General features: G+C 44.4%; 1 protein-coding gene across 4 annotated transcripts in view; it reads right to left on the bottom strand.

The window, feature by feature from the left end:
• PAM (peptidylglycine alpha-amidating monooxygenase) overlaps positions 1 to 12,894 on the bottom strand; it is a 331,085-nt gene that overhangs the window by 298,070 nt on the left and 20,121 nt on the right. For all 4 annotated transcript variants that reach the window (XM_073624571.1, XM_073624572.1, XM_073624573.1 and 1 more), the window contains exon 3: positions 4,362 to 4,479. In XM_073624571.1, coding sequence (XP_073480672.1) covers positions 4,362 to 4,479 — 118 coding nt within the window. The remainder of the gene's footprint in view (positions 1 to 4,361; positions 4,480 to 12,894) is intronic.

Here is a 12,894-nt window from a genome sequence, read left to right as displayed (position 1 = left end):
AAGCGCTGATGTGTGAATGGCAAATTGTGGGACTTGCATTTGAGATGCCATTCATTTGAATGACACCTCAAATCGTGGTGCAGGTCTGCCACGCAATAAATCGCGGCAACACTCATCGAGGGAAGCATGTCGCCCAAAAGTAGCTCCTGAACTTTTTTTGGGAGCCATGCTTCCTGCGATGTGTGTTACTGCAATTTGAGGCGTCAGTCAAATGAATGGCATCTCTAATGTGAGTCCTGCGATTTGTCATTCAAATCGCGGGCAAATTCACAGCAAATCTGCCTGCGATTCAAAACACTGATGTGTGAATGCAGCTGAAATGTGCCATTACCCTTGCCCAGGCACAGCAGCCAGAATCCGGGTATAAAGTATATATATTTTTTCCTCTATAGCTTTTCCCCATATGCACTTATTAAAGTGTTACTGATCCCAGGACCCCGCATTCACTATATCTGGTCTCCCACAACACACAGAACATGGAAATGCAACAGTTTTAGTAAATATAAACTGCTAAATACCTTTTCTCATTAGCGGCATATAGCAGTCTTGTGACTTCTATCAGTGTCCCATCAAGCACTGGGTAAAGCTTGTAGGAGGAGTTTTCATTCTGCTCTGACTGGCCTATGAGGCTGTATGACCCCTGACCCTCTGGACAGTGCTGATTGACCCTGTGCTGATCACATGCACTCTCCCCCAAAAAAAACAACAAAAAAAAACAAACAAAAAAAAAACACAACTCTCCAGCAATACACACCAAACTGAGCATGTGCAGAGTGCCCCCAAGCTCTGTTCTTTCAGCAGATGGATTGGGGACAGTAAAAAAGGGGAGAATCAAACAGCCTTTTTACACAATGCGCAGGATTAACCCCTTAGGTTCAACATTGAGTATAACAAGCATGCTTTACTGCATATACAGACTGATTTTGTGGGTTTAGTAACAATTTAGGTGGTTTTTTTTTCAGTTTCGAAAAGTAGAGTGGGGAAGGGTAAAATGCTCTAGATGTTATTGCTGTCTGAGCCCCCAGAGGAGAGATTCACCCCTCTATTAGTACTGGTGACCATTGTCACTGAGTAAAAAGGTTGATGAGAAATCCAAATTTTAGAGTTGTCCCCAAAACAGGAGTTCTTCTTCCACTGGGAACACCTGTTTAGAGTAACAACCATCTAAGATTTGAATCCCCCTCACTTTTGGAGCTTGCCTCTAACTTCCTGTTGCATCTGTGGGACAAGAATTGAAGGGAAATTTCCCCAACGGTACAGAGAGGACCAAAATTATTCTAGCAGACATTTTAACTCCATTCAAAAACGAATAAAAGCTATAGCGGAGGTCCGCTGAAAAAAAAAATATTAAAAGCCAGCAGCTACAAATACTGCAGCTGCTGACTTTTAATATATGGACACTTACCTGTCCAGGGAGCCCGCGATGTCGGCAGCCGAAGCCGATCCGTCCTTCGGCTCTCAGCTGCTGCCGCCGCCATCCTCGGTAAGGGAATAAGGAAGTGAAGCCGTGCGGCTTCACTTCCTGGTTCCCTACTGTGCATGCGTGAGTCACGCTGATGTACAGGTCCCTGCTGTGTTCTGGAACCTGTGCGTCTCCCAGAATACAGCGGTGAGGACGGGGTAGGCACTGGAAGTGGCGTAGGTCACCGCAAACGTCGTGGTGATCTATGCCAGGAAGTGGGAGCAAATACCTGTATTAGACAGGTATCTGCTCCCTCCTCCCCCCGAAAGGTGCCAAATGTGACACCGGAGGGGGGGGGGGGGGATCCAAAAACTGGAAGTTCCATTTTTGGGTGGAACTCCACTTTATGGATGTAGATGAACTTGAAGAAGGAAATGTGTACACAGTACATGTGAGGTCACCCACTATTTACTACAAAGACCCTTGCATTGTGGTGTAAGGTCCACTTTAAAAAGGGACAGAGACAGTAAGGCCTCATGTACACTGCTGCTGCCAAAAGGGTGTTTAGGAGCAGTTGGGCATGTTTTCCAACTGCTCCTGAACTCTCCTCTATGTAATCTTATCAGTACATGTACACAGGGTCCTTTATAGTCCTGGAAAAGCAAAAAATGGAGTTCAGACGCTGAGTTTAGAGGCATTTCAAGTGCCGAACACTTCTAAACATGGTAACTCGCGTTTACAGATGTTTTTCATTTTTGGCCATTTTACAGTGAATACCTCCATGGTAAGCAAAAGGGAATGCTCCCCTGAAACGCATCCCTCACAGAACAGAAAGTGTCCAAAACTAGGGATGCACCGAATGGGTTTTTTGGTGCCGAAACCGATACTGAAAATGAAGAATACACTAGGCCAAAAACCAAAACCGATACCGAAACAGCACCGATACCATGACTGTTTTTAAAAAATATTTTTATACAGGAGGTGGTCAGAGTGAGACTGGGGACACGGTACAGGAGGTGGTCAGAGTGAGACTGGGGACACGGTACAGGAGATGGTCAGAGTGAGACTGGGGACACGGTACAGGAGATGGTCAGAGTGAGACTGGGGACACGGTACAGGAGGTGGTCAGAGTGAGACTGGGGACACGGTACAGGAGCTGGTCAGAGTGAGACTGGGGACACGGTACAGGAGATGGTCAGAGACTGGGGACACGGTACAGGAGCTGGTCAGAGTGAGACTGGGGACACGGTACAGGAGATGGTCAGAGACTGGGGACACGGTACAGGAGATGGTCAGAGACTGGGGACACGGTACAGGAGATGGTCAGAGACTGGGGACACGGTACAGGAGATGGTCAGAGACTGGGGACACGGTACAGGTAAGTACGTGAGCACAGGGGGACATGGGGTTGTGGTTCAGTGCCAGGAGACACAAGTCAGTTCAAAATCAAGTTAGTGCCACAAGATATGGCAAAGTGGGTTAGAGCAGGTAGACACAGGTCAGTGCAGAGAGATGTGAGAATGTAGGTCAGTCCTGGGAGATGAGGGTCAGGGTCGAGAGACAAAAGGTCAGAGCTGGAAGACATGGGTCAAGAGAAGAGTCGGTGCTGGGAGATTTGGGGATGAGGGTCAGTGCTGAGAAATTAGGGTCAGAAGACAAGGGTCAGAGGAGGGGGACATGACGGTCCAGAGACGTGGGGTCAGGACAGGGGGGGTCATAGGTCAGCATTAGGAGAAGAGGGCTGGGGTCACAGGTCAGTGTTGGGAGATGTGGGGTCACAGGTCAGCACTAGGCACAGCTCACACCCCCCAGGCCGCCTCTCACCGTCCTCTTCCCGAACACATCCAGCCTCCTCTGTTGCATCACATTGAAACCGACAGGAGCCCAGCCTGTACTGACAAAGCGATGCCCGGATGCCCCCCGGACCTGCCGGGACAGGCTGTAGAGGAGGTGCCGCAGGGACAGCATGCTGCCTGATGACACCCGGCTCTGGGTGACCCGCTAGAGGGAATAGAAGGAACCGCGGCCATGTGACTGAGATGAGAGCTGACGTTGTGGTACCGAGTGACCTCCGGAGAGAGGGCGGGAACGACGAATGTGTGGTGGGGAGGGAGGGAGGACAGGACACGGTGCACAGAGCTGACACTCAGTGTGATATTGGAGGGGAGGGGAGGAGGAGAAGAGAGGAGAGGACTGCGGCACGCAGCGTTATAAGGACACCCCCGTAACGGTCGGGGCCCTGCCCCATTTTTTTTTTTGCTATTTTTTTCCCCCCACAAAAGTGGAGTTAGCCTTTAAATATGTTTAATTACACACTTTCTAAAGCTCCACTGCTGACTTGTTCATATTTGTGAAATTTGTCAAACTGCTGATGACTAAGCAGTTGAAGACAAGCCCACATGAAAACAACCAAAATATAAAATTTGTTCAACTTGGCACAATGGAAAATACTGCAGACTTAAAAAGGAAAAAAAAAATAAAAAAGAGCCACCAACCAGCCTTAGGCCTCATGCACACTAAGTTTCAAAATGTCTCTTATGGGCTTTTGACTTTTTACTGCCTCTCAACGCCCTTCAATGTTAGCCTATGCGTCCATGCATACATAAGCGTTTATAGGTGTTTAGAGGCAGAAAAAAATGCATCACTTACGCGTTCAGAAGAGGAGTGTTCTGGCAGAAAAAAAAAAAACAAAAACTAATACATGTAAACGGTAAGTGCAATTAGTGCTTGAGCGTTCATTCATTTCAATAGCCATAATTAATATTCTGGCCAATGAAATGAATGAACACCCAAACACCTGACACGCCTAAATGCATTTGCAAAACGTGGCTTTTCTCCTGGAAAAGAAAAAGGGTTCAGAAGAGCTAAGGCCTTACTTTATTAACTTTAAAATGATGAATACGTCTGTAGCTACTGCTTTAATAAATAGAGCCATAAGTGTGACAAATGGTCTTCTCACCTCTGTTGGCGTGACTCCTGGCATTCGTATATCCAGTGTATAGTCTGAAGAATCTTCTGAAAAAACTGGTCTTGTTGATCCTGAGCATCCATTTGACTGACTGGATGATTCTTGAAACCTTTAGGAGAAAAGAAAAAAAAAAAAAAAAAAAGTTAGGAATTTACTTTCTTCTCGGTGTTATCCAATTAATAAAGAACAAGTGCAAATTCTTTAAGTCATTTTTTCATGAGTGCAAATCAAATCCTTGAAATGGGTAATCATTTTCTACCCATGTTAGATTGAAGTATCATGTATGTATACCAATTTACTTCACATAACTAGCAGGATTGATCAATGAGCTTCTAATGCCATCCACAAAATTCTGCAGCTGCACTAAAGTATAAAAAAAAAAAAAAAAAAAAAAAAAAAAAAAAAAAAAACACACACACACAACTTAAACTACTTTTTAATCGGTCATGGTACCAGGGCTGCACACATCATCCTGGTACAACGATTTGTGTTCTGCTGCGCCAAGCGGACACAGATCGCGCTGATTTGTGGCCCCTGCGGGGCACACAAGTTCAATCAGTGATAGGACATCATAATAGACGCCGTGTGTGTTCCTGTTGAAACAGTAGGCATTTGACAAGGCACTGCACAGGTGAATGCGTGCCCTCTGTGTGTAGTGTGAGGCCTGACACTTCCTGTGAAAGAACTGTATATCCCATAATCCCTGGGTCTTGATTTAGGTGACAGCTTTACAGTAAAAAGATCTGACAATCACAAGCAGGCATAGCATTCGCTAACAGCTCATTCATGCAGCTGGGAGATGTGTTTCCTCAGATTAGCACTTCCACATATATGATGTATCGCTGATGGGATGATGAGGCACGCATTAGAAACTGCCTGACCTGGAACAGGAAGTTGTCTTGTCCCCTTGGTGCATAGGGCCTGGCTAGCTGCAGCAATACATGGGCATGTTGCACACTGTCCGCATTCGGGGCCAAGCACCCGCTCTTGCAAGCAAGTCAAATTTTGACATGCAGGTGTGTCTTTGCAGCCCCTGCATCCACTTCCAAAGGCTGCCTGCAAGCAGCAGGGGGCACCAAAACAAATACCTCATCATGCATGCACCACAGGTGCCAGCGCCTCTGTATGAGGCCATAAGTGAAAAGTGAAAATGGAAATTTAATGTTTTTTTTTTTTTCCCCTTAACTCAGCAATCAGATAAAAGGGTTCTACTTTTTTCATGGAGTTTGGCTCCAAGTTTCCATCCACACCAATGACCTGAATCAACTAGCAGCCACATCCTGAGATGGCCACACATGAGTTAATGATTAGCAGAACTGTAAGCTTTGACAGATAGAGCAGAGGAGATTGGAGGGTTAGGAAAGGTATATTTAAAGTAAAATTAAAAGCAATTTTTATTTTTCAATTTTGTATAGGAGCAAGGAATGAAGGGTAATAATACCTGTCAGATTCCCCCCCCCCCCCCAATCTGTATCCCATTGTGGAGATTTTCCTTATTTTCCTGTCCCATAGCCAAAACAGGAAGTGAGAGAAAATCCCTCCAAAATTAAGGGAATTTGTTGGGGACCCCCTGGCCACCAGAACTAGTGTCCCCCATTGGAAGATTTCCCCTCTATTACTTTTCTGGGGACAACCCAAAATGTGGGATTTTCTTTTACTCTCACTTTCAATGATAGTCGTAAACAGGGCAAAAAGTTTTGCCTTAAGTTATACTTTAATGCAAATGATGCCTCTGAGGATCTGTTCTATATCCTGGCACTATATAACAATGGTCTTGATTTGAATATCATTTCATTTGCTTAGTCTCTATTCTAGGGTTCTGGATACCTTTAAAGACTTAGCAGGGAGTTCAAACATTACCTCGGGCTACCCAAAGTGGTTGAAAGTTTAAAGCCTTGCCACAATTCTGTTTTAAACATCTAAAAAGTGGTTGTAATCCCTTACATACACCCAGTAAAGTGACTGGCCCCAGGTGGTACACAGAGACGAAACAAAATCTTCCTAAACAAGTTGTACCCGTTTATCTGCAGTCTTCTCAACACCCGTTCAAAGTGCTAAAATATAAAGCTTGTCTGAGCAGTCAGAAAAAAGGGGGCTAAGAGCTGAAATTACACTCTGCAGATCTCAGTGAGGAGAGCTGTGAGAGTTGACTGGAGGGAAAGGACATACCCCTCCACACAGCACACAGGAACAGAGCTGAGGCTGTCAATCAACTGGAGCTCCCTCCCGGTTACCTTTTTTTCCCCCTTGGTGTCAGGAAAACTTGTCAGAAATGATTCATGCTGATTGGAGAGGAACGAAGCAGCAGACAAAAATGACACTCAGTGCTCTGGATTGAGACAATTACACACTAGGGAGGGATGTGCTTTGTTCATATTTCATGTCTGAGGTTTACAACCACTTTCATGACCACAGCCTGGCTACAGTTCTGCCTTGCATAAGATTTGAGCACTCTTCTTGTTAAACAATGCATTAAGGTACTAAAACTGAACTTCCAGAAAAATCGGGGGAACATATGCAGCAGAACACACAGACACCCTCATCCCTCTCCAGCCAACAGGTCACAATAGTTTGAAATCTAAAAAGGAACAAAAAAAGGGGTCAAATTATGGGAGCTGCCACTTGGTTTTGAAGGTTTAAGTTCTAAGACTGTCATCCTAATCCTTCCTTTACTTCTGGATGAGCCACAAACCTGGAAACCGGATGTGCATATTAATTGGTTATACAATTGGAAAGCTTTTTTTCCAGGTCAGCAGTTATTCATTCATGTAAAACCTTCATTCCAAAAAGGAAAAAAAAAACTGCTGCTGTAACTGCTTCAAGAACATTAGCTGGATTTCAGCTTTAAAGGGTTAGTTCACCATTTTAGAAAATGTAAAAGTGAACAATGTACACACCCCCTCCCCATTGTACTTCCCTCCATGGGTGATGAGCTGTCAGTTCCCACACAGGCAATGCAGTGGTCCCGATATTTGACACCCCCTCTCCCAGTGATGGCAAACCTTGGCACCCCAGATGTTTTGAAACTACATTTCCCATTAAACTCAACTACACCGCAGAGTGCATGAGCATCATGGGAAATGTAGTTCCAAAACATCTGGGGGTGCCAAGGTTCGCCATCACTGCCCTATCTTCTCCCTCTTCTTTCTGCAGCATCTCTGGGACGAATCAGAGCAAAGCTCTGTGCCGGTGCTGACCAATCAGACTCACTCTGATTTGTCCCGGAATTTATGCATAAAGGAGGGAAAACAACTGGGATTTAAAATTCCTGGACCCTGGCACTGGCAGCATGGGCACGGTATGTACAGTGTTAGTTCATCTTTTCATTTTTTTTTCTGACACTTGTTAGTACACCTAAATCTGCTAGTGCTTTTAACACTACCTCCTCCCCAGACCGACAATGCTGCTGTCCAGCGGTGTCTCTGTTGCTCCACCCCAACAGGTAAAAGGAAAAAGAACAGAACAGATGTAGTCACCACATTTAAAGTGGTAGTAAACCTTAGACATGAAATATGAACAAAGCATATCCTTCTATAGTGTGTACGTGTCTCAATCTAGAGCACTATTTATCATTTGTCTGTTGCTTCGTTCCTCTGCTATCTGCATGAGTCACTTCTGACAAGTTTTCCTGACACCAAGAGAGAAAAAAAAAAGGGGAGGAATCTCCAGCTGATTGACAGCCTCAGCTCTGTTCCTGCGTGAAGGGGATGTATCTCTTCCCTCCAATCAGCTCTCAGACCTCCCCTCACTGAGATCTGCGGAATCTAACTTCAGCTCTCCGCCCCCTGCTTTCTGAAAGCTCAGACAAGCTGTATAAATTCTGCACTTTGCATGGCTTTTGAGAAGAGAAGACTGTAGAGCAACAGGTACAACTTGCCATATTTAAAAATCGGTGTATAACACGCACTTCCCCCCCTCAAAATAGAGAGAAAATCACGTGTGCGTGTTATATGTCGATACTGGGCTGCCTCAGAGGGGAAGGGGAGGGGGGAAATCACCACCGGATTACACAGAGGGATCTCCTGTTTACTCATACAGTCCCACCACCTGGACCAGCGTTCTGTCCCTCATATGAGCCAGTTCAGGAGACGGGACTGTGTGACTGCGAGCGCAGAGTAAACAGGAGATCCCTCTGTGTAATCCAGCAATGGCAAGGCTGCATTAATTTGCAATGGCAAGGCTGCATGAAAATGCAATGGTGAGGCTGCAACGATGGGCAATGGCGAGGCTGCATTAATGCGCAGTTATCAGGCTGCATTGATGGGCAATGGCGGGAATGCAGATAGGCACTGATCAGGCTGTATTAATGGGCAATGGCAAGGTTGCAGATGGGCACCGAATGAAGATTTTGGTGCCGAAACCGAAAAAGCAGGATGCACTTAGAACGGGCACTGATCAGAATGTAATGATGGGCAATGGCGAGGCTGCCGATGTGCACTGATCAGGCTCCATCAATGGGCAATGACCCTTATTTTGTGTAAAAGTTCTTTATGCAAAAGTTTTTTCCTGAAACGTCTCTTAAAATTACGGAGCAGGTTATACGGTATGTAGGAGCATTTGTTTAATCTCTGTGTATCACCTGAGGCCAGTCACTTCACTGGGTATATGTGAGGATTTACAACCACTTTAAGGACAGGTAGCCTACAATAAAGTCATTTGTTTTTGGGCTTAGCTAGACTTTAACCTTTAGTATGGTGGATATCCGTAAATCCTTTTGTTTGACATCAGAGTAAAAGTGTGGCGGTTACAGTGCAAGTCACCTTTTTACAATTCTATTTTATCTACAAGATTTCTTCTTAACTATGTGGTTTTCATAACAGCCTAAAAATCAATGGCCTTTTCACTTAGAATGGCGTTACCAATTAAACAGAGAAAAAAAAAAAAAAAAAAAAAAAAGAGAACCTTGGTGGTATTTCACGTTGCTAATACCATATTGATACTGACTAATACAGAATGTTAGGATCATGTATAGTACATATTTATAGGCTTCAAAGAACAGATTTTGAAGATCTGAGACTATGTAACTAAATTGTGTTATGACAACTTAACAGCTTGACAATTTTCTTTAATTAAAAAATAAATAAATAATATATAGTTTACAAAAGTTGCTACCATACAGACATAGCATTAGGAGTTTTGTACTGAACAGCCAGCCACCATATGTTAATAAGTACGCAATAAAACTGGGGATTCCAACCTTTTTCACATCGCTGATAATGTAGCAATCTGTTGACGCAGCCAAGACCACCTTCAACATAAAAATCATCCTTTCAAGTCGGGAGTAATTAACATAGCATGCACCAATCATTTATCCAATCTGGAATCCAGCATGTCATTTTTAAACATGTCAGGAAAATGTGCTTCCACCGAAAGTGATAAAAAGCCTCACAACATAAAAGAGCCCACATAATATTTTATGGTCGTGTTCTACGCGGCTCGGTTTTAAAACGCAATTGTACTTGTTAATAGTGATTTTGTTAAAGGACATTTTAGAACAGAATTTCCCAAAAACATATAATAAATTTAGAAAAACAATTTGTATCTAGGTCAGGTTGGCTGATTTTGGACTGACAATACTGGTTCCGTGGGACCTTAACTAGTCCAAAAACCTTTAGCTTATATCCACAAGCTATACACACATAAAATACACACAATGGGGTCCATTTACTAAAGCAGGAGAGTGCAAACTCAGGCTCACTTCTGCATGGAAACCAATCAGCTTCCAGGTTTTATTGGCAAAGCTTAATTGAACAAGCTGAGGTTAGAAGCCAATTGGCTACCATGCACAGCTGCACCAGTTTTAGTAAATCTACCCCACTGTAACATACTTGGACGCATAGAAAGTGGTAAAACAGTGTTTCTTGGCCTGAATTAATCCTGAGTTTGATAGAGGTCCTTGAGTAATGGTAGATTGACCTCTCACCTACACATACCACCAATGCAAAGTGCCACCACTTCTACACTGACCACTAATGCTAGAGGACACTGACATTTCTTCTGTCTTCCTTTCTCATCTGCAGTTATTCCTTATTTTAAGAAAATTGCTAAGAATCATTTTCTAGGTAACACAATTATATGCCCTAGGCGGTCAATTATGCTAGGCACGCCACCTTATTGATTTTCTCAAAGTGGTTCTAAGGCCTAAACATTTTTCTTTACCTTAACGAGGAGCTCCACCCAAAAAGGGAAGCTCCACTTGTTTGCATCCCCCCCCTCCACTGCCACATTTGGCACTTTTTGGGGGAAGTGGGTACCTTGTTTTGACTGAGCCGGAAGTATGGCCCACCTCCTTTCCCCGCAGTCTTCTGGGACACATCACAGGTCCCAGAAGACTAAGGGACCATTCATAAAGTGCAAAGTAACTCGCGCATGCGCAGTAGGAGATCGGCTGTAAAGCCACAAGGCTTAACTTCCTGTTTCCCTTGACTTTAGATGCCAGCGCCTGCACCTAAAAATGCTCCAGTGCCATTATTGCCCCCTCACCCCACCTTATAGTTACCCAAGTCCCAAGTCCTCACTTGATCCAGTGCTGTGCCTATCTGTAGCAGTTCACCCCACTTGCTCTTACAGGCTTTGCTGAGGAAGTGGGGATGGGGTAAAGGGGGTGGTGCTGCGCTACTCTGTGTTGGTGCCCATGGATGCAGGCAGTGCGGCTCGGGAGAGATAACGCATGCGTGCCCCATAGCATGTGGCTTGCTTTTGGGGAACTCAGAGCAGGAGCACCAGCGGGGGCCCCGAGAACAGAAGGTTCCAGTCCACTCTAATTCCATTACACACAGCAGATAAGCAGAACATGTTTGTTATTTAAACAAAAAATTAAATTAAAAAAAGATAAGCCAAGACTCTACAATCACTTCAGCTTATTGACCATGTCAATGTACTGTAAGGTTATAATCTTCCTTACCAGATTCTGAAAATTTCAAGGCTTCCTCAGGGGCAAAAAACAGAAAGGCTGAATCGGAGGCACACATAGCGTTTTGCTTTTAGGCCAAAAAGTTACATTTTGGTCTCATCTGACCAGAGCACCTTCGTCCACATGTTTGCTGTGTTCCTCCACATGACTTCTCGCAAACTACAAACAGGACTTCTTATGGCTTTCTTTCAACAATGTCTTTCTTCTTACCACTCTTCCATAAAGGCCAGATTTGTGGAGTGCACGACTAATAGTTTTTAGATTTTCAGATTTTCCCACCTGAGCTGTGGATCTCTGCAGCTCCTCCAGAGTTACCATAGGCCTCTTGGCTTCTTCTCTGATTAATGCTCTCCTAGTCCAGCTTGTCAGTTTACGTGGACGGCCATGCCTTGGTAGATTTGCAGTTGTGCCATACTCCTTCCATTTTCGTATGAGGATTGAACAGTTCTCCATGAGATGTTCAAAGCTTGGGATATTTTTTTTTAACCTTGCTTTAAACTTCTCCACAACTTTATCCCTGACCTGTCTGGTGTATTCCTTGGCCTTTATGATGCCATTTGGGTTTCACAGAACAGCTGTATTTATACTGAGATTAAATTACACACAGGTGGACTCTTATTTAGACCCCTTTCACACTGGGGTGTTTTTCACGCGCTTTAGCGTTAAAAAAAAAGTGCCTGAAAGAAGCCTCATCTGCAATCCCAATGTGAAAGCCCAAGCCCTTTCACACTGCCAGCACCCAAAAAACACTGGTGAAGCACCGCTTAAGACCCTTTTCACACCGGGGCGCTTTTCAAGCGTTTTTCGGGTGCTGGCAGTGGGAAAGGGCTCGGGCCATTGGCACACCTAGCTCAGTGGCAAAAACATGAAAGCGCTGCAAAGAAGCCGTTTGTAGGACTTTTGATGCCCAGCGCAGTGCCTCAGTGTGAAAGCACTCGGGCTTTCACATTGGGATTGCAGATGAGGCTTCTTTCAGGCGCTTTACAGGTGCTTTTTTTAACGCTAATGCTCCTGAAAAACGCCCCAGTGTGAAAGGGGCCTTACTAATTAGGGGACTGAAGGCAATTGGTTCCACTAGATTTTTAGTTAGTGCTATCTGAGTAAATGGGAACTGAACACGAATGCATGCCACATTTTTCACATATTTGTAAAAAATTTTGAAAATCATTTATCATTTTCCTTCCACTTCACAATTATGTGCCACTTTGTGTTGGTCTGTCACATAAAATACATTCACGTTTTTGCTTGTAACATGACAAAATTTGGAAAATGTCAAGGGGTATGAATACTTTTTCAAGGCACTGTATCTGGTTTCTAACAGTACACAGAACATGGAAAGGCAATAGTTTTGGCAAATATAAACTGCTAAATAACTTTTCTCATAAGCAGTTAGAGCAGTCTTGTGACTTCTATCAGTGTCTGGTTAAAGCTTGTAGGAGATGTTTTAATACTGCACTGGCTGTCCTATGAGGATGCAGGACCCCTGACTCTCCGTCAGAGCAGATTGGGACTGTGCTGATCACATGCACCCTCAAAAGCAAAAACACTCGAGCAATACACCAAACTGAGCATGTGCAGCTCATCCCCTAGCCTCTGTTCTATTAGGAGATG

This window comes from Aquarana catesbeiana, linkage group LG01 (assembly GCF_042186555.1).
Source record: "Aquarana catesbeiana isolate 2022-GZ linkage group LG01, ASM4218655v1, whole genome shotgun sequence".
Classification (NCBI taxonomy): domain Eukaryota; kingdom Metazoa; phylum Chordata; class Amphibia; order Anura; family Ranidae; genus Aquarana; species Aquarana catesbeiana.
This window is presented reverse-complemented; position numbering and strand designations above follow the sequence as displayed.